The following is a 21,017-nucleotide window of genomic DNA, read 5'->3' as shown; positions in this document are numbered from 1 at the left end:
GTGACGCGCGGCCCCGCCCTCCCGCCCGCCCGCGGCGCGGCTCAGCGCCGGGGACGGCGAGCGGGCGGTGGCGGAGCGGTGCGCGGGGCCCCGGGCAGCCCGTCGCTCCCGCGTCCTGCGGCGCGGCACGGCACGGCACGGCACGGCGCAGCGCAGCGTGGCACCGGGGCCCCGCGGGCGGCAGGTAAGGCGGGTGGCTATCCACGGGTCGGTAGCGGCCGGGTCCGTCCCCACGGCGGGGAGCCGCTGGCCGCGCGTCCGGCGCCTGGGCGGGATCGGCTCCTCAGGTAGCGCCCTGGTGCCCCGGGGTCGCGCCGGCCTGCTGGGGCCTCCAGCGAGCCTGTTAGCCCCGTGCGCCGTCTTCTCTGCTTGAAAGGGAGGGGTCGTCGTGTTTTTCTGTACCGGTTCGGGTCGGCTTCCACAGCCATGCGGGAGGACACCCTCAGGAGCACGGCTGAGGGAGCCCCGGCCAGGAGGAGCCCGTGTAATGTTCTAAAGGTGTCGTAAATAACGGAGAAAGCTGCTGGTGTTCTCCGGCCAGGGACCCGCGGACGGAGAATCCCCTCTCCAGGCACGGGCTCTGTCGGGAAGAGGTTGGGAAAGCTGAGGTGATACCATTTACCGTATCCCTAACATTGCCGTTTTGTGCTAAAATGTCTTTATGGTGGTTTTTTTTTCCCCCACTTATAATCGTTCTTAATAAGCTCGGTATTAATTATTCAGCTGACGTAGAGGACAGCCAACATTATTTTCCTTTATATCCCACAGTGAAGTGACAGAGCATCTTTGCCCATTGCAGGTGATTTTAACCAGTGCTGATGTGCCTGGGAGCATGTGTGTGCATGTTCAGTATCTCTCCAGGCATCTCCTCTGTCCTTTTCAATATAAGAGGTGTTGGAACGTGTATCTCAATTTTGTCCTGTTATTTTTGCCTAAGGGGGAATGGCTAATGGGAGAAGAGAGTGAGAAAAAAATATTAAAAGACACATGTAAGTCTAGTGGGAGTATCATTGAGTCAGTTTTGGTTTTCTCATTTGTTAAACATTTTTTTTTTTACTTTTCCCAAAACATGTTCTAAGGTTTTATACTTTAAATCAGAGACAGTTTTAAGATAACATCTTTATCCTGAGGTTCAGTGTGTTTCAAAGAAAGCTGTGTCCCCTCGTTTTAAGTCTAGGGAAGGGGAGGCATGAAGAAGTTAACTTTGTCCAGACTCATTCAGCAAGGGGTGACAAGACAGGAGTGGACTTCTGCATGGTGACTTAGGCCAGTAAGTCGATTGTTAGACAAAGTTGCCTTCTGGATGGGCTAATGTTTGTGGAACACCCTAATATTTTAAAGCACACCGTTGCTTTCTGGAGGCAAAACATGAAGCACTGTGGGTGACACTGCAAGATACGCCCCCCCCCCCCCCCCCCCCCCTTATTATCTTCCACAATCTGTAGGCTCCAAAGATCCCCATTAACTGTTTCTGGCTGCCCTACATATTTTAGGCAGGCTGTATCAGAGTAATCATTAATTAATCCCACGGGGAAGCATTCGTCTGTGCTAGTGAACTAATTCTTCATATTCCGACCTGCCTGCCACCCTGACTGAGATGCAGGCCAGCAAGGAAAATCCAGTGCCGCCTCTGTTCATAGGACTTGCTTGATTTCAGTGTTCTTCCTGGAAAGCACTATCAAATGATTTCTTTCTTCCTTACCAGGATAAATTGCTTGGGTTTTGGAATTTCTCAGTAGTCATAGAAATGCCATAAATAAGGGGCTGAACATGTGAATTAAGGTTCTGTGAGTGATGGGTGGGAGGAGAAAGGGGAAAGGCATAAAGACCAGAGAGTAAGGGGGCAAGAAAAGGAGACGCCCATTCCTTGGCATTCAGTGGAGGGTAGCCCCTTCTGGTACAAATCCACAAAGAACAGAGCTGAGGTAACCAATACTCACAGATGTTTTCAGGGGAGCAATGGCTTCTGTTCATTGTTGTGTGGGTTGCCTTTGCACCTGGGATTCAAAGTATACCTTTGTGTGAATCGATTTTACTTTGCTGATTAAAATACAAAATTATTTAAGCTGAAAAGAAGAAAATTCTATTAACTAAAATAAATTTTAATCTTCTCCTGTACTTGTACTTTCTTATTTGAAAAGGAATGTTAATTTTCTTTTATTGGTAGTATTAAAACATGTTGGTCTGCCGCTTCATGCAGCCATATAGTGGTAAATTCAGTAAGCAGAAGGTGCTTCTTACATATTTATGTTATTCTATAAGCTTAATGTTCAGATTATTAATTTTTGTCTTAGGAAACGGTATCTGATTAGATGGGTTTTTTTATTACTTTTTCAGTATGTGGCAGCTTAAATTTGGAAGAAAATAAATCTGCATTTAAAGCCTTGGAGTCTTAATTTTCAATTTTTGAAGTTAAAAACCATCTCAGTGTTTTTTCCTTGGTATAGCTATCACTTAAAACATTAAATATTCAAAAATCAAGATGACACACGTAGGAAAAGGAATTAATCAATATAGGTGTTTTTCCAGTTGTCAGCTCCTTCAGAGTTGTGGGATTAGTACGTTATTCTTCAGCATCTACTGTTTTATTTATAGATTGAGGAGGAAAAACTAGATTTCCTGTTTCTGCAGCTCCCAGATTGTGTCTTGGCATTGAATGAATTAGTTCAATTTGTTGAGATGAACAGGAAACTGCATTTTCAGAAAAGTCTACTTTTGTCAAAAGCTGATTTTGTGCTTTGCCAGCCTATGGCTCAGCTATTCAGCTGATGACATCTGCCAGTCCAGTACACCGCCATGCTTCAAAAATCCTGGCAGCAATACGTACTGCCTTAATAATTCCTTATAGCCTGCTGGCCTTCAGGGAGTCTGTGCCCTCCCATAGTTCATAATCCATGTTGGCAAGGGGGAGGGTCTCAGAGTTGTTAAATACCAACATGATGTGAGAAAACAGATGGCTCAAACAGAAGAGAAACCTCTGCAGGACCCAAATGCTGGGAGAGGTATCCCTGGGGCCAGCAGTCTCACAAGGAGGTGAGAGCAGAGGAGATTTAATGAAAAATGTCTCAGTGCCAGAAATAAAACTGTAGGGTCAAAGACATTTTCTGACAGAGGGTTTATGCTAGTTAGCCTTCAGAAAAAATCAGGCTTGCACTCCAGCAGCCTCTGCTTTCGCAGAACCCCACCCTTATGGATGCTCCAGGTTCATATCTTTCTTCTCCTGGGATACCAAATTGCACAAAGTATAACCACAATAATTTCTCCACATGCACCACCATCACCCATACCTATTACAAGAAATGCCTGGATTGGGCTGAAACCAAATGAAAACCAGTGTGAGTTTCTGCTTTTCTTGGGACCTTTCTGTGGGATTACACAAAAGGTCTCTTTGGAAATCCCTGCTACTTTCACCTCCTGTCTGCGCATTCTCTCCTGTGTCTGTTTTTCCTTTCATCACCTTTTGTTAAGTAGTCAGAGCCTTTCTGGTTTGTGGCTTCTGGTTTTAGTGTCAAAACAACTCCTGGTCAGCCTTAGCTGCTGGTCAGGCTCTCTGGTCGATTCATCTCTTCAGGGACATTCCTCTGGAAAGGTACTTTACTCTCAGTGGTATCTTGGGGGATTTCAGTCGAGGAGATAATTGGGATATTACAACCTTTCATCATTACTCCTAGGAATTTCATTCCAGTGTTTAAAAAAAATTATAGAAGATACCACCGACACCTCATTCAAAGTGGAGTTTGCAGTGGTGCAAGATGTAGGATATCAACATCAAACAGTTTGAAACTGGTACGTAGACAGATTTTCTAAATAATCACACCCCCTGCTAATACCGTGCTAGTGATACTGAAGCATTCATTTGTCTACAATTCAAAGTGCTGCATTTTTAATACCCTGGCACCATGGATCTGTATCTGCACTTGTATCCAGTCGAGAGTCCCCTGAGCCAACTAATTCCTGCTGTTGGAGATACTGTCTAAATATCTTAGATTATATTTACTGTGCAATGCATTAAGCAATCCTGAATCACTCCCAGGGGAATCTTCCAGTTCTCTGTAGTTTGGCTCTTCAGCAATTCCTGGGCTGCAGCCAGGTGTAACTCTCGGAAAGCTCTGATCTGAAGCCCCCAAATATCTTGCATAGTAAAAACCACAGGATGTAGTTAAGTGTGGTATTTTTCAGATAATCCTTTCCAGACTGGATTTACAATTGTGTTTTCCACTGGGCTGCATGTCTGCACCTTCTTGCTCTTCAATTGCAGGTATTTCTATGTGTGGTTTCTCCTTATTTTGCCTAAGTAAAGCAGTGGGGTGCTTGACCTTGCCAGCACAGAGCAGGGCAGGAAAGGGAGAGAAGACTGAGATGGTCAGGCATCTTCTGAGTAGGAAAGGAAGGAAAAAAGAGCATGAGGTGCCAACACAGGGTCCTAGTTTTCAGTTATTGTAAAGGTCAGGCAAGAGTCCAGCACACATTATCACTGCATCATTTCCTAAGGAAAGGAAACGGGTCTTGCAGTCCTTCACTGAAATCACCTGCCAGGCAGGTCTCTGTAGCTAGGACTGTACTGTCTTTCTCTGCACTCTGGAAAGATAGGTGAGAGGATCAAAACTCTGGTTTCATGTACTACATGTTTGCTCTGTTACTGTCGCTAGGCATCTGCTTGGATGCCTAGAGGAGGCACAACACCCATTTGATGTGTGCAGCAAGCTCCTAGCAAATCTTCCAATCCCATTTAATACCAAGCCTTCAAACTGAGGATGAATCAGGTATTATACCAATAAAAATAGATGCTTGTCCTGGTTTCAGCTGGGATAGAACTAATTTTCTTCTTAGTAGCTGGTACAGTGCTGTGTTTTGGATTTAGTATGACAATGATGTTGATAATATACCAGTGTTTTAGTTGTTGTGAAGTAGTGCTTATCCTAAATCGAGGACTTTTCAGTTTCCCATGCTCTGCCAGTGAGCAGGTGCACAAGGAGCTGGGAGGGAGCAGAGCCAGGACAGCTGACCCAAAATAGCCAAATGGGTGTTCCATACCATAGAACGTCCTCCTCAGTATATAAACCGAGGGGAGTTGGCCAGGGGTGGCCTGTCGCTGCTTAGGGACTGGCAGGGCATCAGTCAGCGGGCAGGGAGTAATTGTATTGTGCATCATTGGTTTTCCCTTGGGTTTTACCCTTCTCTCTTCCCCAGCTCCACTCCCACCCCCCCTTAATTACTATTACTATTATTACATTTTTTTATTTTTTAAACTTTATTTCAATTATTAAAGTGTTCTTATCTCGACCCACAGGTTTTTCCTTTTTCTGATTCTCCTTCCCATCCCACTGGGGGGGGGGTGGGGGTAGTGAGTGAGCAGCTGCGTGGTACTTTGTTGCTGGGTTGCTGGCTGGGGTTAAACCATTGCAATGCTACACCTGATCCCAGCCTAAGGGAGCTGCGCAGGCAGGATGCTGGGCTCAAGTTGGTGAGACTGACTTGTTTGGCTGTTCTATGGTAAAGTGTAATCCATCAGTGACCTGGTGGATGGGTTCGGAATTACAATGGGCACCTGCTGTTTCAAGGTGCAGGATGGCCTGCTTTGGCAAACGCAGAAGTGAGGGGTAGAACAAAGGAATTGAGAGAGCGTGTCTCCACTTGATTGTCGAGAGATTTTTTTTTATACAAGATTCAGGGACTTCTGCTGAATTTATTCAAGAATCTCATCTAAACCACTTGGCTTGCTTTGAAGATTTCAAACTAACTTCCATTTCCAAGTCATTCTCCTTTTAAAGCCTTGGTTCTCTTCAAAGGCTAATGTGCACGTGGCATTCATTGACATTTTTAGCACAGTATAATAAACATAAAGAAACGGATCTCATGCCTGTGGAGGCAGTAGGAAGCTTTGAGTCCTTTGTCTCAATTTCTCTTTCTTCTAGCAGTCTGGACAAAGAAATGGGGAGACAAGAGAGAGACAGCACTGCAGGCTTTCACTTTTAAAAAGGTAGACCAGTACAGTTTGGGGATTTTGAAAAAGTTAGTATGCGAGAAAATCAATTAGGCATTTCGTTTAATATAAAATAAAAATGCACAGCTATACTTGTATGCTGTTTTCCAGCCTTCAGTAATACTGATCTACATAGCAGTTATTTTTCTGTGACATTTGGAAAAGTTATGGAACAACAGAGGAAAATAAAAAGAACTGATTCATAAAACAGATACTCTAAAATGTCCTTGACTTTTAAAAGAATCCTTTGAAAATGTCATCCAGAAACAATTCAGTGATACTTTGGAGCACCTCTCTTCATTACTTTTCTTTGTTTTGTTTTGGCTGTATCCACAGAATACTGTCAGGAAGTGTTTGGGCGTCTGACAGAAGGACAGTGGGGAGAGCAAGGGGCATGAGCCACTCAGTGTGGCACCAGGACCAGCGAGCCCTTAATCCGTACTCAAGCAAGTCAAGTCTTGCTGCAGGTACATCTTCAGTGATGGTCAATCCATACTGGCTGACACAGGTCCAGCTCATGGTGCCAGTGGGATTGGTCCAGAAGCTGCTCAGCAATGTGGGGCAGCACTGGCACTAATGCCACCAGCCAACAGGCAGGAGCCATGTGCCAGTGATAAATGAGAAGGACTGGGCAAACTTGGGTCTGTCAGCACTTGCCTGCAAGGATTGTGTTGCTTGCCCACTCCTCCCTTTGCTTTTAGCACCCTCTGCTTCTGAGTGGAAGGCGTGGGGCAGCAGGGCTCCATTAGCAAACAGCCATAAAGTTTTTGGTGGTATAAGTCATCTTATTGCGTTGTCCCCTCTGCTGCAGTGCTCAGCACCATCCTCTGCTTTCTGCAGTCCAGCTTGAGGACTGCTTCTGCTTGGATGCACAGTCAGAGCGTTTCTTGTCTCTCTTTCCAAGAAGTGAAAATGCTTTGAAGCTTGTGGATTAAGCTGTGTACAGACAATGCAGCCTCACAATGGGCCGCTGCCACGAGGGGCAGTTTTTCTCCCCCTCCTTAGAAATTCTTTCCTCTAGGGATAGCTGCATGGTGAACCTGATGAGGGAATCTGTCTGGCTGAAAATAACATTTTATTTTCTTTTAAAATGCAAAAGGGTTATTTTCAGTGAAATAAATCCCCCTGTCAAGCTCATCGCAAGCTGCACAGACCCCAATACTGATAGGGAGGGGCTAGTCTTGCCTTGCCTTTTAATGTGTCATTCATCACAGCCTTGAGCAGTTGCTAGGTTCAAGTAACTCTGTAATCTAGTTTGAGCTATTTCATCACGAAATGGAGAAGGACATTGTCCTCTGTTTCAGCAGGGTGTGATGAGGATGCATATGTGAAAGATCATGTGGAGTCATTTAGAAATTTAAAACAGATCCAAAGCTGTTGAGGGAGCCCTACCATTTCACCTGTTCCCAGAATAAGGTCTGAATTAAACATAGGTCATGCCACATGATTTTGTAAGGTGTGGGGCTGCATGTCCTCAATTAGACCAGTGCATTTTGTCATAACAGGATTGATTGGTGACAGACAGATCTGTCCTGAACAGCTGCATGCATCTGATACCATCTATTTTTCATATGTACAACCTGCTAGCAGATAACCCCTTTAAAAATATTAAGGATTGGAAATAATTCTTCGGGTAACATGCATCCTCAGAAACACACGCATGCACATGCACAAAATCAAGAGGCGGGGTTGTGTAGAGAAGGGATTAAGGGATAGGGGTGCTATGGAGTTGATCCATGGCTGGGGAATTCTCTCTTAAAGTGTGTCTCTGGGGTAAATTTCTCCTTATCTCTTCCCTGTCCTGGGTAACGCACAGTGCTTCTAAAGCACAGGGTTTTTGTTCTGCAGATAACCCCTGCATGATGTGAGTGAAGACACAGTGCCAGTTTTTCTTGTGTTGAGCATTTTATGTGACTGTAAAAATAAAAATTGATGCTCCTCACTGCTTACTGTCTACATTTTTTCCTCTAATGTCTGCTCTGAGCAGTTATAAAAAGGTTACTTGTGTTTTAGCAGGGATTTAAGATCAAGGATTTTATTAGCTTGCGGGAAGGCTCTTCCTTCCTGTCTGTGTTCAAACCGGATAATTTCTCTTCTGTTAGCAGCAGGATCAAACCCTGAAAACCAATGGAAAAGGCTTCCGTTGACCTAAATGGTGCAAGGCCAAGCTTTTAGGCTCCTGTTATGTGTGTCAAAGACTAATTCTGTCATGAGAAGTGTAAGAAGTGTAAGCAGCAATAGCTTTACTGCATAGTAACAGAAGATTGTGCTTCTAAAAATTCCTCTACAGAGTGTTTTTGCAGAGCCACCTCCCCAGGGTTCTCCATCTGTTTTCACACAAAGATTAATAACAAATTGTTTGGCTAATAAACTTCTCCCCACTATCCTTGAAATCTGACCATTTATTTTCCCTCCCTCCCATGGACAGTTATTGGATTCCTGTCTGTCCCTGTGCTCTCACATGGGAGACATCACTAGTATTAGATGCACAGCAATTGTCATGCTTCAGCTCCACAGCAAGGCTTTTAAGGGGTGAAGAGCTCAGTGTATGGCTGACATGAGTTGATGCAGTAGATAGCTGTGTAGTGATGAGGGCTGTCCTTGTTCTTACAGGATGTATAGAAAAGGAAGAGAGAAAAAATAAGCTGTGTGTACTCTACTGTGACTTCTGCAAGAGCCCATTTTTTGTTTGCAAATAGGAAGAAAATATTCTTGGGGAAAATGGGATTGTGGCTTGAACCTGTTTGATTCACCAGCATCCCTGCGGGATGTGGGGCTGATGGTGGTGTTTCGAAGTGCTGTGTTCAGAAGTCTGGACCAGGTGGGAGAGCATATCCCAGCTGGTTCATTGGTAGAAACAGATGAGGAAAGAACAAACATCTGTTGTGAAAACAAGCTTAAGATCAGGAAAGATCTTTGTGATCTTTCAATCTGACTGCTCCCTAATACAAGCCATAGGACTTTCCCACACTAATACCTTTTCTAGTCAAGTACTGGTGACCAAACAGCTGCCAAGATACCCAGTCCAGATTTGGAAGTTTCCAGTGATGGGACAACTTTCCACAGCCCTCTGTGATGTATATCAAGTGACACCTACCACTTTGTTAAAACACCTACCTAACGTCTGGCCTGTGTTTGTATCTTTCAGCTTTTTATCTTACTGCATCCTCCTCTGCTGGATCAGAGGGTTCTCCTTCACCGTGTTTTTGTTTCTGATGTAGACAGACTAATATCAGATTTTACTTCCTTGTGCCTTAAACAGAATAATCTGGGCTTCTTCACTTCCTTATCCCAAGGGCTCTGACCCAGCCACAGCAACGACACTTCTTAGGGGCTTGTCTCCCATAGCCTGTTCCCTCCCCTGTTCTGAGCTCAGGAGCAAGAGAAGTAGAAACAGCTGCCACCCCTTGACAAACATGCTGTTGAGGTGTTTCTTTCTAGCCCTGGTGGAAATTCACAGTGGCAGTAGCTGCTATAGTGGGGATGGGAACATATGACATAGCAAAATAACTGGGGAGATCGCAGGGCATCTTCTGGTTATTAATCAGCATCCCACCTGACCGGTGAGCACAAGAACTGGACATGGATTTCCAGTGCCTATCTGTGACAGATTCCTTGCTTCTCCTCTCATAGTTAAGGCTGATATAATCCTTTAGGCTTTGGCATTGCACTGAGAACTGATGTTTATCATCTACTGTGATTTTAACCAATGTCACAGCTGTATAAACCTTAAGGAAAAAAAAAACTTCAACCACAAATCTTTGCCTGTAGCTTTATGTTGGTTTTAGATGTTACTGGCAAGTCATCTCCTTTTCAAAGCAGTGGGGACTGATCGTGGAACTACAGCCAGGATCTTTGTGAATCTAATCCCAAATCAACTTCCGTTTCTCCAGACCTTTAGTAGATCACCCCAACAGTGATAGTTTTGGCTTCTCTGTAGCTCCAGGCCTGTTTTCAGTACCTCTGGGAGGGGAATCTCACTGTTGTCTCAGGGGCTTATTAGGCTCAGTCATAATTTTCGGATTTCATAGATGCAAGCCATGAAGTTTTATTGCTAATTCTCAAAGAAAAATGTTAGAGCCTATTGTACTTACTGGATGAATTTACTACAAAGAGTGAGTTTATTCCATATAATAAATTTATTCCATTTCCCCATAAAGGCATTTTTAAAAAACACTGAATGAAAACTTACATGAATTCCACTGATGTGAAAAGATCTCGGAGGCCTGCCAATATTAACATGTTAAGAGCCAGAGCTTGCTATCTTTGAAGTCAGTGGATGGTTTGCTTTGGAATTAAAAGGAGGAAGTGGAAAGTGAAGTATTAGATTTCACTGTGAAGTTTCTTGCATATCCCATTCCTCTTTTATATTATGGTATGTGTAAAACTGGCTATCTACATGATGCTTCCAAACAGATGTAAAGGCTGTGTTCCTCAGGCAGACAAGGTACAAGAACTGTATTGAGAAATTGCTTCTCATTAGCTCATTTATGTTTGGGGTTTTTTTTGGGGGGGGGAGGGGGATGGTGGAGGTGATGAGATGCTTTTCCCAGAGACCAAAAAGGTCTCTGGGGAAAAATCCCTTCTTGTTTTTGCTCCATTCTCTGTTGAGGTTTCAAAAAATAATCTGAATTGTTGAGTTCTTCAAAGCCATGTAGAGCCAATTGGTCGCAGTCTTAGGTGTTAAAGTGACACAAATAAAAGTTGTGTGTGTTTGTGAGAGAGAGCGTATGGGGCATAAATAGTTGATCTAGAGTTCTGCAAAACATTTCAAAACAAACTAGAAAAATCTTGTATCAGTGGGAAGACCAGGACCATGCTGCCACATCTAAAAATGCTCAACTAGTTTCTAGCATCTGTTCAGGTAAAACAATTTCCCTGGCATTGTGTGGGCTATAAACTATGATAACTGTGTTTCTTAGTTTCCTGTTAAAGAGATGAGTTAGATACTAGGTAGAAGCTTAATTATTGGTCATGTGCATTTTTTGAAATATAAATGTGAATGTTCAACAGAGGTCTTCAGTGTTGTTAAATGTTATTCAGTGTATTCAGATTTGTACCTAAATACTTCATGAATACTTGGCACAGTCAGTTTCGTAATTGTTATGATATCTGAGAACCATTAATCCTGCTTCGTCCATGTCCATGGAGCAGGATTTGTCTGTCTCAATGCCTCTTTAATTATATGTTTTTTACTTAGGCAGCTTTCCCACAGATAACAGTGTCACTTGATATTGCTGTTAATTTTGCTTGAATGAGGAGAAAAAACTGAAGCTGCTGTATTTGTTAACAAAGCTTTGAGAAGATTTGGGTTGTTTTCCCTGCACAACCAGGAGACTTGGCTGTGGTTTCCAATTCCCTCCCTAGTGAAGTCATCTTAATAGTGATTTTGCTTTAAATCTACTGTATATACTGTATTTTTAAGGTTTGACAGCACTACATAATGCTAAATCGGTATTGATTGAAACATCATTTTGACATAATTTGATTACTTTTTGTAATACCCTTGCAATGGGCAGTAAATCAGAAGACACTCAAAATGAGAAAGTCTGGCACCAATATACCTGTTGTAATGAGGATGAGCACAGTATTCCTGCTGCAGCTGTCTAATCTAGGCCAATCCCTTAAATCAGTCAACTTCTTTTTCCTCTATGGTTTTGTTTCTGCATTCTCATGCGTATGGGCCAAAACTATTGTCTTCTGTTTGCTTCCAGCATTGCAGAGGAATATTAATTCGCCCAGTAAGCTGTGCTTGTTTAATCTCTTTTTATAAATGTTATTACTCTTTCCTTTTCCAGTAGCTTTGGTTTGTTACATTTAAAATTGGAACCTGAGAATCAGGATTAGGTGATATTACAAAGCATGTATCCATGTAATAAAATTGAAGTTCAGGACAGTAATAAGGATCTTCAGATGACACTTAAACCAGTTGAAAGTAACCCTTTATGGGAAAACTATGGCCATTTTTTCTGCTTGGTAAGAAAAAGACACTTTTTCAGCTTTCTTTGTCATTTTAGGCTGGGAATGGAGTGCATAATTTGGATGTCAGCACTGGGACATCTTACCAAAGCAAAGCATCCATGGGACCATTGCCTAATCAATGACTTCTAAGTGCAGGACCTGTTAGGTTGGAAACAAGTGCTGCAAGATGCCAAGTGAGGGTCTTGAGAGCAGCAGTGGGATGGAGGAGACAGTGCAGAAAGAGAGCAAGTCTGGAAGCCAGAGCCCTCGCCATGGCTCCATGAGAAGGGCTGTGGCAACCACTGTCACCTTTGATGGGGAAGCCACTATGGACCGGAGGAAAAAGAAGAAGAAAGAGTCTCGTCCTGAGTCAATAATAGTGTATCGGTCAGAGAATGAGAATAAGGTGGAAGAAGAACAGGTGGATGAAGAAGGAGGGGAGAGGAGCTCTGAGGAAGGCTCCAAGTTCCTGGGTCAGTCCATGGCAGATGGTATGTATTCCTGGGAACACCCATTTTCCATAAAGTCTTTTTTGATGCCAGCATGCGCTAAAGTCAAATGTAAGTGACTCTGGGACCAACCCTCTCCAAGACTGCGGGCAAGGAGAGCCTGAGTTCATACATAAAACCACTCTGAAATAAAAAGCATTACAGGCTGATTTGGGGTGTCCTTGCAGTTCTTTGCAGAGGTTGGTTGTTGCTGCACTCATTTTTAAATGTATGTTTAAATGTTAGGGTTGATCCAGAAGAATGCTGTGTGTGCTTTAAGCCAATGATGCTGTGATCAAGCTCCTGTCCATGCTTAAAACAACTGCCTGTTAAGTGAAAGGATAGAAGCAAATGGATTTAGTGGCTCTACCTGTGACAGGGAGTTTTACTCATTATCTAGGATTTGCTGTTGCTTTCTGTTTGCATATTCTCAGCACAGCTTCCTCTTTAAGAGTGATTGTTTGGCAAGGTCATCATGGGGCATCTTGGAGCCGCTTTCACTTCTGATGCCTGTCCTGGATACCCTTGCAGGGAAGAAGTGTGGGAGGCAGGTCCTATGGCTAATCCTCTTGTGAGTCGGCAGTGCAGGCTGGTAGGGGCTTAAATGTGAATCCATGCTCCTCATCCCTCAGCTGCAGCAGATTCCCTCATGATCTTAACCCCTATCCTCATGGCTTATCTGCTGCCTTCCTATTTTGGTGGGCCAGTTCAAACTGCTGAGCCTCCTTTTAAGAGCCTCTGAAGACCTTCTTTCAAGCTAGTCAGAATTAAGACCGGGAGGAAGTATATTTTAGGCCCATAGAGTTTTTGGCCAGTATCATTGCAGGGACTGTCCTAATGAATTTCACTTGGGAACTAAGCCAGTCTGTGACTTTAACATGCATCCCAACACTTTCCTGTTTGGTGCCTTTGCTGATGCCTTAAAATGCAGATATAATTATATGAGAGTTTGTAAGCTTTTTCTAAACTTTGAAAATTAATTTGGATTGAGATACAGTGGAAATGTAAAGTGAAATATTAGCTATTCAAGTATAACTCCATGTATGGATGTGCTTATTCCAGAACAAGAGTCTTAGTCATATTTCATGCCAAGTGTTCACACTGTTAAGGAATAAATCTATGAAGGTACCAGAGAAAATAGGCATGCCATTTTTGATTCAGTTACTGTGGCTCATCTCTTTCTCATACACTCCTGCAGCACTTTCCCTTCTCATATCGTCCCTAGTGCAGATGCTGGAGTCTTCTCCCTTGTGATTTCTATCATCTGGAATTCATGTCTTCTCCCTCATTAGTTCTTCCATTTTCTTCTGTGATAATCTTCTTTATACTGCATTGCTTATTGCATTCCATCTTTTTAAAATTTAATTATAACTCCATATGCACTATCTAATTGTCTTTGGGGATTTACAGAAAATACTCTGTACTGAAAATAAATCTTATGTAGATGAGTTTATCTGTGTTTGTAGGTGTCTGGAACATGCCTTTAGACAGCCGCTATGTCACCTTGACTGGAACAATCACCAGGGGAAAGAAGAAGGGTCAGATGGTGGACATCCATGTCACACTAACGGATAAAGAGCTACAGGAACTGGCGAAGTCAAAGGAGCCCCCTAAAGAGGACATGCCTGAGAAGAAGAAATGTGATGTTGGGCTGGACAGAGGACCCCACGTTGTTCTCTGGACCATCATCTGCCTCCCCATCATTTTTGTAGTGTCCTTTGTGGTTTCATTCTACTATGGAACCATTACATGGTACAACATCTTCTTGGTATACAATGAAGAGAGGACCTTCTGGCACAAAATCACATTTTGTCCCTTTTTAATCATCTTCTACCCAATTATAATTATGGTGGTGTCTTTTTCCCTAGGCCTGTACTCAGCTGTGGCGCAGGTAGCATGGTCCTTTGGGTACTGGTGGCATGCTGTCAGGGATATGGAGAAGGGCTTCTGTGGCTGGCTCTGCAGTAAGCTGGGTTTGGAAGATTGTTCTCCATACAGCATTGTTGAGCTGCTAGATTCTGACAATATCTCAGGTAGTCTTTCTGGCAAGAGCTCTGCACAGGGGGTTGAGACCTCGGCAGTCTGAGCCTTTGTCCTGGCTGACTGTTTTGGTCATATGTGAATGGTTTTCACCTAGACAATAACACACTGATATTTTTTTTTATATATATATATATATTTAAACACAAACTTAATTAATAAAATATTGGGCTGGGAGTGCTCTTTAAATGTCACAGAATGGAAGTGTGCTAGCTTCCCATGGTTTGGGTGGGGAGGTGCATGGCTCTCCAAGGATTTGTCATCTGTTTTAGCTAATTATAACTTGTGGGAATGGTGAGAAAATCCAGGTCTGTGGGGCTCAGGCTGTTCGTGGAGTGGCAGAGATACATGCTGAAAAGTCCACTTCTGTAAAGTGGAACTTTACATTTCAGATATAGGACATAACCGTGATCCGTTGACCCAGTGAAAAGAAGTCTCTACTCAGGGGTTGAACTTCAAGAGACAAGAACCTGTTCAGAGGTGAAGGCTAAATTGCAAAATGTGTGATGTTCCTGCAGTTTTCCTAGAAAGGGTCCTTTAACAGCCCTTCCAATAAGTGCAGCAGAACTTCCCAGTAGGCTAGCTGCTTAGACACTGTCAGTTTGAAAAACAGACCACTGGAATAGTTGTGCCCAGCCTTTCACTGGGGGAGGACAGCATAGTCCCCAACAAAGGCACATGAGCTGTACACTGACCTGAAACACACCCATCACATGATGGAAGAGTAGAGCTTGCTCTGTAATGCAGTGCATGGGGACCTGACTGGCCTGTCACCAGCACCCTCAGGTGACTGTAGGTGCACAGATAGGTGGTTAGGACACACCTGCATTTGCTGTCTTGATAGGTGCACTGTTAGGAAGGAATGGGCTGTGGGAGTCATATACAGTGTGCAGTGCAAACAGTTGCATTATAGGCAAGAAACCTGCTCTGAGGAAGGGTGATCAGTTTGCAGGTCACTGCAACGTAGGTTTGGACCAGCAGCACCTATGTTTAAGGAGGTGGAGTTGAAGGTGCTTGGGATGGGACGGTGTTACTGAAACAGTCATTTTGTTTTTCAGGTTGCTCTTATGGAAGAGCTGCTGGACCTTCTCTTTCAGAACAGGGGAGTCCCTGAGCCCATGTTTGTTAGTGCCAGTGCAAATTGCATTAGTGCCTCAGCTCTGGAAATCTGCATCCCACACACACTTCCTCGTTAATTATACGGATGAGCAACAGATTATATATCCTCCTCTCCTCATGTCTCATTTTCATAATTGGTTTGCCTCCTTTTGGGACTTTGCATGGCATCTTAGTGGGCTCCCAGACCAGGCTGAGGTGGCCACCATATGCTGGAAAAAAATTGTCTCTTCAAAAAAAAGATTAGCAGAAATGTTCTTTTTCTGGATTGACTCTTAGGAGTCTGGCCTAAGGAGGACACAGGGAAAATGAAAGAGATGTATAACGGGCTCTATTGGGGACTGAGTTACATGTCTGAAACATGAATAATTTTCTGAGTGCTCTAGTTCAGCTGGTGTTGCTAGTAAGTCTGGCTCAGCCCTAACCCAGAGGAGCCTACCATTTGCATGCGTGTACGTAGATAATTTGTAGTGTGCAGTCAGTCAGGCTGCACAGTCACTCATGTCTGTATAGATGTTTCACTTCCCCAGTCTCCCTACCAGAGGGGGAGCTGCTCTAGTTTTAGGATGGTAAAGAGAAGCATTCAGAAGCTGGATTTCACAGGAACTAATGCTTTGTGTTGCATTTCAAGGAGGAGCTCAAGACTACACTGTCTGTCCTGGTTAGGACATCTGGGAACAGGTGATGTATAAACAAGTCCATCCAATCCTCTAGGCATGACACTGAGAAATAAGTGAAGTCTCTGCTGCGTCCGTGGTCTGTCCCCTTCTGGGAGGTCCAGCCAAAGCAGCCTCTTAGCGCTGCCTTGAGGATGAACACTGTGAATAGTGTAGAAGCCAGATATCAAGAGCAGGTTTGTCCCCACACTTTACCAATAAAGCAGAGGTGCTCCCTGGGCACAGGTACAGCCAGGCTGTGTTTGCTGCTTTCTGATGCACAGCTTGCAGTTTTTTCTGGTTAAGTCTGACAGCTAAGGCTGACACATGCCTGGGACCAGTTCAAGCAGTAAAATGCCTTTCACAGGGCTGTTTCAGTCAGGGAGCTTGACGTGCTGCTGAATCAATAGAGAAGTCAAGGATAAGTCATGCCAGTGCTGGCAGTCTGTAGTGACCCAGTGCAGCCACTCTGCTTAATACTCTTCCACATGGAAATTGCAGGCTCCCACATGGCTGGAGGGTGGGAAGAAGTAATGCTTAACAAGCATTAATGGGAAGGAAGGCCTGCTGGCAAGTGTTCTCACGCTTTGCCTAGAGGGACGCTGCTGGCATGAAAGGGGTGGATTGTGTATCTTGGCCCCAACAAGTGGGTTTGAGAGAAGGATGGCTGGCAAGTATGCATTGCTGCAGAAGGACAAAACCCAATTCAGCTGTCACTGCCAAACAGCAGCTGTTCAAGGCTAGACGAAAGGCTGGGGTCAGTGGCACAAAGAGCCTTCAGCTTACAGAGGGCTTGAATGATAAATACTAGCTCATTACAGAACACAGCCATGTGAAATGTCTGTTGAGCTGCAGGATTTGCTTTCAGGATTGTAAACAGCCTGCCAGAGTGGAGACAAAACCAAATCTGTGCCTCTTACTGCTATGTAGACACAGAGGAGTGTCAGAGAAGTCATTAATACCTTCCCTCTGCCGTGGCAGCTATGCTGGGATTGGAGGCCACCTTTCTGGGGATATACTGGAACAATCCATTGTGTGTTTTCGAATTTACACTTAACCAAGCTTGCCTCTGCACCTGCTGAAGTCAGGGTGTTCTGCCACTGATTTTGGTTGGGGCTAGTTTAAGCTTGGTATTAGTTCTGGTGCTATTTATAAACATCTTATTGACAATTTTCTCATAACAAGTCTGGATAGCTTTCTCTTTTGCTCCCGGAATGATTTGCCTGCTGCAAAATATATAATAATTATCAATTGTTGTAATAGAAAAAAGCACAAGTTTTTGTCTTGTTCTACCCTTGCTTTCAGAAACTCACAAGTAATTTCTGCTTATGTGCCACTGTCAAACTGCAGGGAATTCCAGTTACTCTGATTGTTGAGTGTGTTTCTGGCTGCTGTAGTCGGGATGTTTTGTTAAGTAAAGATAGTGTACGTTTGCTGATTGTTATTTTTAATTGCATTCCCTTTTCCCATCCTTGCTGGCCTGGGTGGAGAATAAATATGTACGTGGCTTTAGAATAGTGTTGCTCTCATGTTTCTGCTTGACTTTGTGTTAAAAACAGTGCTGTGGGATGAACACAGTCATTCTATGCTGATAATCGATTACAAGTCATTATCTTTGAAGACCCACTTTAAAGTGTGTCTGAAATGTGTCTCAGTTTTACCTCTTGTTAACCTGTGCCTATCCAGAACTGTCATATCTCTGGGCTCTGGGTTCTTGTTTGCTTTTACTTCCTAGTGCACAAATGAAAACTTCTGATTAAATTTCATTTCTTGGGTATCTGTTTGGCTTTAGCCCCAAGGATCTGTAGGGAGAGACACGCTTCCATACCAAAATAGAAAATACATTTAACTCTACAAATATGGTCTGTGTGTCTGCGACTTGGAACTGCTATTTAAGCTGTGCTGGGAAGATTTCTTACAACCCCTAAGTACTCCAGCCATGGCTCTGATAAGTCGAAGGAGAATCCACCAAAACAGTTCTTTTGAGGTGTCTAAATATTAAATGATACCCTTGGTGCTCTCCCACACTGTCTTACTACAGTCCTACCCTCCTGCTAGCACAGGGCAAACACATTTGGCATTTTCTTTCTTCTAAGAAAGAGTCATTAATCTTTGGAAGGCCCAAATGAAATTCCTAGCCAAGAGCTAGCACAGCTCAGTGTAACAACTCTTCCAGCCAAAAGGCTACCTGCAGGTGATTTTCTCAAACGGGCAGTGCCATGGCCAATGCAATAGCTGGAAATACCAGGAAGGTGCTTTCAGTGTGATGCCTACTGCAAACATTGTCAAGGGAACAGGATTCCCTGCATGGTGGGTGTACGCTGGGGACTTCCCACCTCCAATGAAGAACCTGGTGAAGGACGCTCAGCTTCCTGGTGTGGCAGCATGAGGTGGAGGGTAGTGAGCCCAGAGAATTAGCTCATTAGTCTTTGCAGTTCTCACCTTTGAGGTACAAGGTTTATAATTTTATAAGATAATGGTTAGCAGTGGGAGAGACTCCTATGGATGACCTTTGCACCAGGCAAAACACACCTGTATGACTGCACCATGTATTTCACCAGGGGGAGAGAAGGTGCCTGCTGACTTACCTATCCCATTCAGTTTCTTTGAGAACTGAAACAATCACAGTGTAGACTGTGCTTTTAACCATAACTAGTCTCTTGAATTTACCCTTCTAATCCATCAGGCCCATGCTTTGAACCCCAGGGCTGGGAACCTGCAATTCCTCACTCTGAAACTATCAGCTGCTCCATGGATCTGTGTGGCCATCCCCAGGGATACCTTTTCAAAGCTGCAACTGCTAGTTAAGAAAAACCACTCCAATCTGCTCTTGCACACTGAAGCACGCAATTACACTAGCACTGAAGAGAGAAAAGAAGGATGCATAACCCACATTCCTGTGCTGTGATGGACACGATTTTGCTCAAAATTTATGCAAGCCCTTTTTGTCCCAGACAATGAATTATTTGTGGGACCAGTGCCCTTTCTGCTTATTTCCAAAGACTTGTCAACATGGAAGCAGTTAGTTTAACATGGATTAATTTCTGAGTAGATTAGTCCATCCAAATTTATACCCTGTATGGAAATGGAAACTCACAAAAAGAGGTTGAAGCAAATGCAGGGGGCTAATCTGGTTGGAAATGCAACGTTTTAATTAATTTGGCAAATTAGAAGGGATATCATGTTTGCTTGTCTTGCCTACTAAAGCATGATTTCTCTTCAAACAGGCAGCCACTTAATGATGCAGGAAGGCTTGTAGTTGTATGTTGGATCAGGTTAAATTGCCAGGGGGGTTAAAAAAGCCCCCTAAGCATCTTTTCACATAAACAAGTGAAGTGTGACTGCATGTGAACAAGCAGCCCAGAGAAACGAGGCTTGAGGGGCTCTCATGGATTTCCCCCCAGTTCCATTAACTTTCAGTCTTCGTGATTTCTTGTCATTACAGTAGCTGAAGTCTGTCAGAATGCATTAAGATAAAGAGAACACCTAAGTCAGGCCAACAATGTATTTGTCCCTGTGTTAAAAAAATGCTCTTGCTTTTAGCATGCTAAAACATTAAATCTTCCCCGCAAAACAGAGAAGCTAACAGAGATGCTGTGGTTTGCATCCGTTGAAATTAGGCATGCCATGGATTAATTTGACCTGGAGTGCTCTAAGATACAAAATTTCTGCCCAGATGTGATCTCCCTGTCTTAGGGCTCCTTTTCCCAACCATTTCTTTCAGCTGAAAATTCAACTTCACAAGATAAAAAAGGATAACTGCTGAATTTCATAGTATGTTCTGCCTGGCAAACAGGATAAAAACCCACCTCCCAGGCAACATATTCCCTCAGGGCTTGGTTTATTACAAGTTCATACATCGGTAATGTATATTAAGACCAATATATTTGAAGGTGCCTTTGACTATTTTCATATGCATGCCAAATTCTTTCTGCTCCTACAGTGATAAGGTAAGTGAATAAATTATTTCTACTACAAAATAACAGCAAACTGGCTCATTGTGATATAACACAAATATAGCTTAATTTATTCTAGCCTGGTTATCTGAATTGCCTGCACTTGTGATCCTAACAACCCCAAATATTGTAAGTACACTGAATGGCTTTTGCAATATCAGTCCTGGGCATGAATCCAACAGCTCCTAGGGTAGTTGGCCTAAGGAGAGCATGCCTTTTATTCAGTCTGTCTTTCTAAATTACATTACTTGTCCTAAACTATGGAAGTGTCAGCTTCTAATGCTTTCACTATGATGCATTTAAATATATTTGTAGCAAGCTGCCCTTATAATTAAAGGCAATTACTAGAATATCTTTCCATCATAATGGGGATTTTCCTTAACATTTATCCATGTAAAAGTTCCACACAGAATTAATAAACACAAGCAATTTTAACCTCCATTAATTTATTCAAATGAGCTCCCCTGTGACTTAAGAAATGAGCAGAAATGATTCCTAGTATTTGCACGTAGTAAAAGAAAAAAGGTCAAATATTGAATATAGTAAACAGTATCATCCCAGGGCACATGTAGTGTCATTCGTAAATGACATCTCAGTTCTCACCAAACGTGTTGATAGAGCTACCTTTAGTGACTCAAAGCAGAAAATAATACTGACTCCTCTACAGTGCGATTACACACCACTGAAGTAATGGATGCTAATATTGAAATGGGCTGTAAGGCAGAAGTTTTATGTGGTGGTGGTGACTTCAGCCAGCCCCACGATTACAGCAGGATTGCTCTGAGGCTCTACTTCCACCCTAAAATCAAGTCTCTTT

The 21,017-nt window shown here is 43.4% G+C and overlaps 1 protein-coding gene across 7 annotated transcripts; it reads left to right on the top strand.

The window, feature by feature from the left end:
* The first annotated feature begins 30 nt into the window (after positions 1 to 30).
* TMEM169 (transmembrane protein 169) lies at positions 31 to 18,010 on the top strand. Of its 7 annotated transcripts, none has more exons than XM_080398732.1 (5): positions 36 to 184; positions 3,672 to 3,786; positions 12,001 to 12,435; positions 13,899 to 14,465; positions 15,531 to 15,731. In XM_080398732.1, the coding sequence occupies exons 3-5, from the start codon at positions 12,132 to 12,134 to the stop codon at positions 15,584 to 15,586; spliced, it is 927 nt and encodes a 308-aa protein (XP_080254858.1). In that variant the 5' UTR covers positions 36 to 184; positions 3,672 to 3,786; positions 12,001 to 12,131; the 3' UTR covers positions 15,587 to 15,731. The 7 variants fall into 7 exon arrangements, with proteins under 7 accessions (XP_080254861.1, XP_080254856.1, XP_080254862.1 ...); XM_080398733.1 differs by lacking the exon at positions 3,672 to 3,786 and adding an exon at positions 6,320 to 6,450 and having other exon boundaries at positions 55 to 184; XM_080398734.1 differs by lacking the exons at positions 36 to 184; positions 3,672 to 3,786 and adding exons at positions 3,794 to 5,464; positions 6,320 to 6,450.
* Positions 18,011 to 21,017: the final 3,007 nt, after the last annotated feature.

This window comes from Falco punctatus (assembly GCF_963210335.1).
Source record: "Falco punctatus genome assembly, chromosome: 8".
NCBI classification, from domain to species: domain Eukaryota; kingdom Metazoa; phylum Chordata; class Aves; order Falconiformes; family Falconidae; genus Falco; species Falco punctatus.
Note: the sequence above shows the minus strand (reverse complement) of the source record. Positions and strands in the feature narration are given on the sequence as shown.

What these genes read in the sequence shown, in the direction of transcription:
- TMEM169 (XM_080398735.1), top strand. Translation starts at nt 12,132, where the DNA reads ATGCCAAGTGAGGGTCTTGAGAGCAGCAGTGGGATGGAGGAGACAGTG. An exon ending in GGGTCAGTCCATGGCAGATG is followed by an intron (nt 12,436 to 13,898) that starts GTATGTATTCCT and finishes CTGTGTTTGTAG; the next exon opens with GTGTCTGGAACATGCCTTTA. An exon ending in TACTATGGAACCATTACATG is followed by an intron (nt 14,185 to 15,530) that starts GTACAACATCTT and finishes TTTGTTTTTCAG; the next exon opens with GTTGCTCTTATGGAAGAGCT.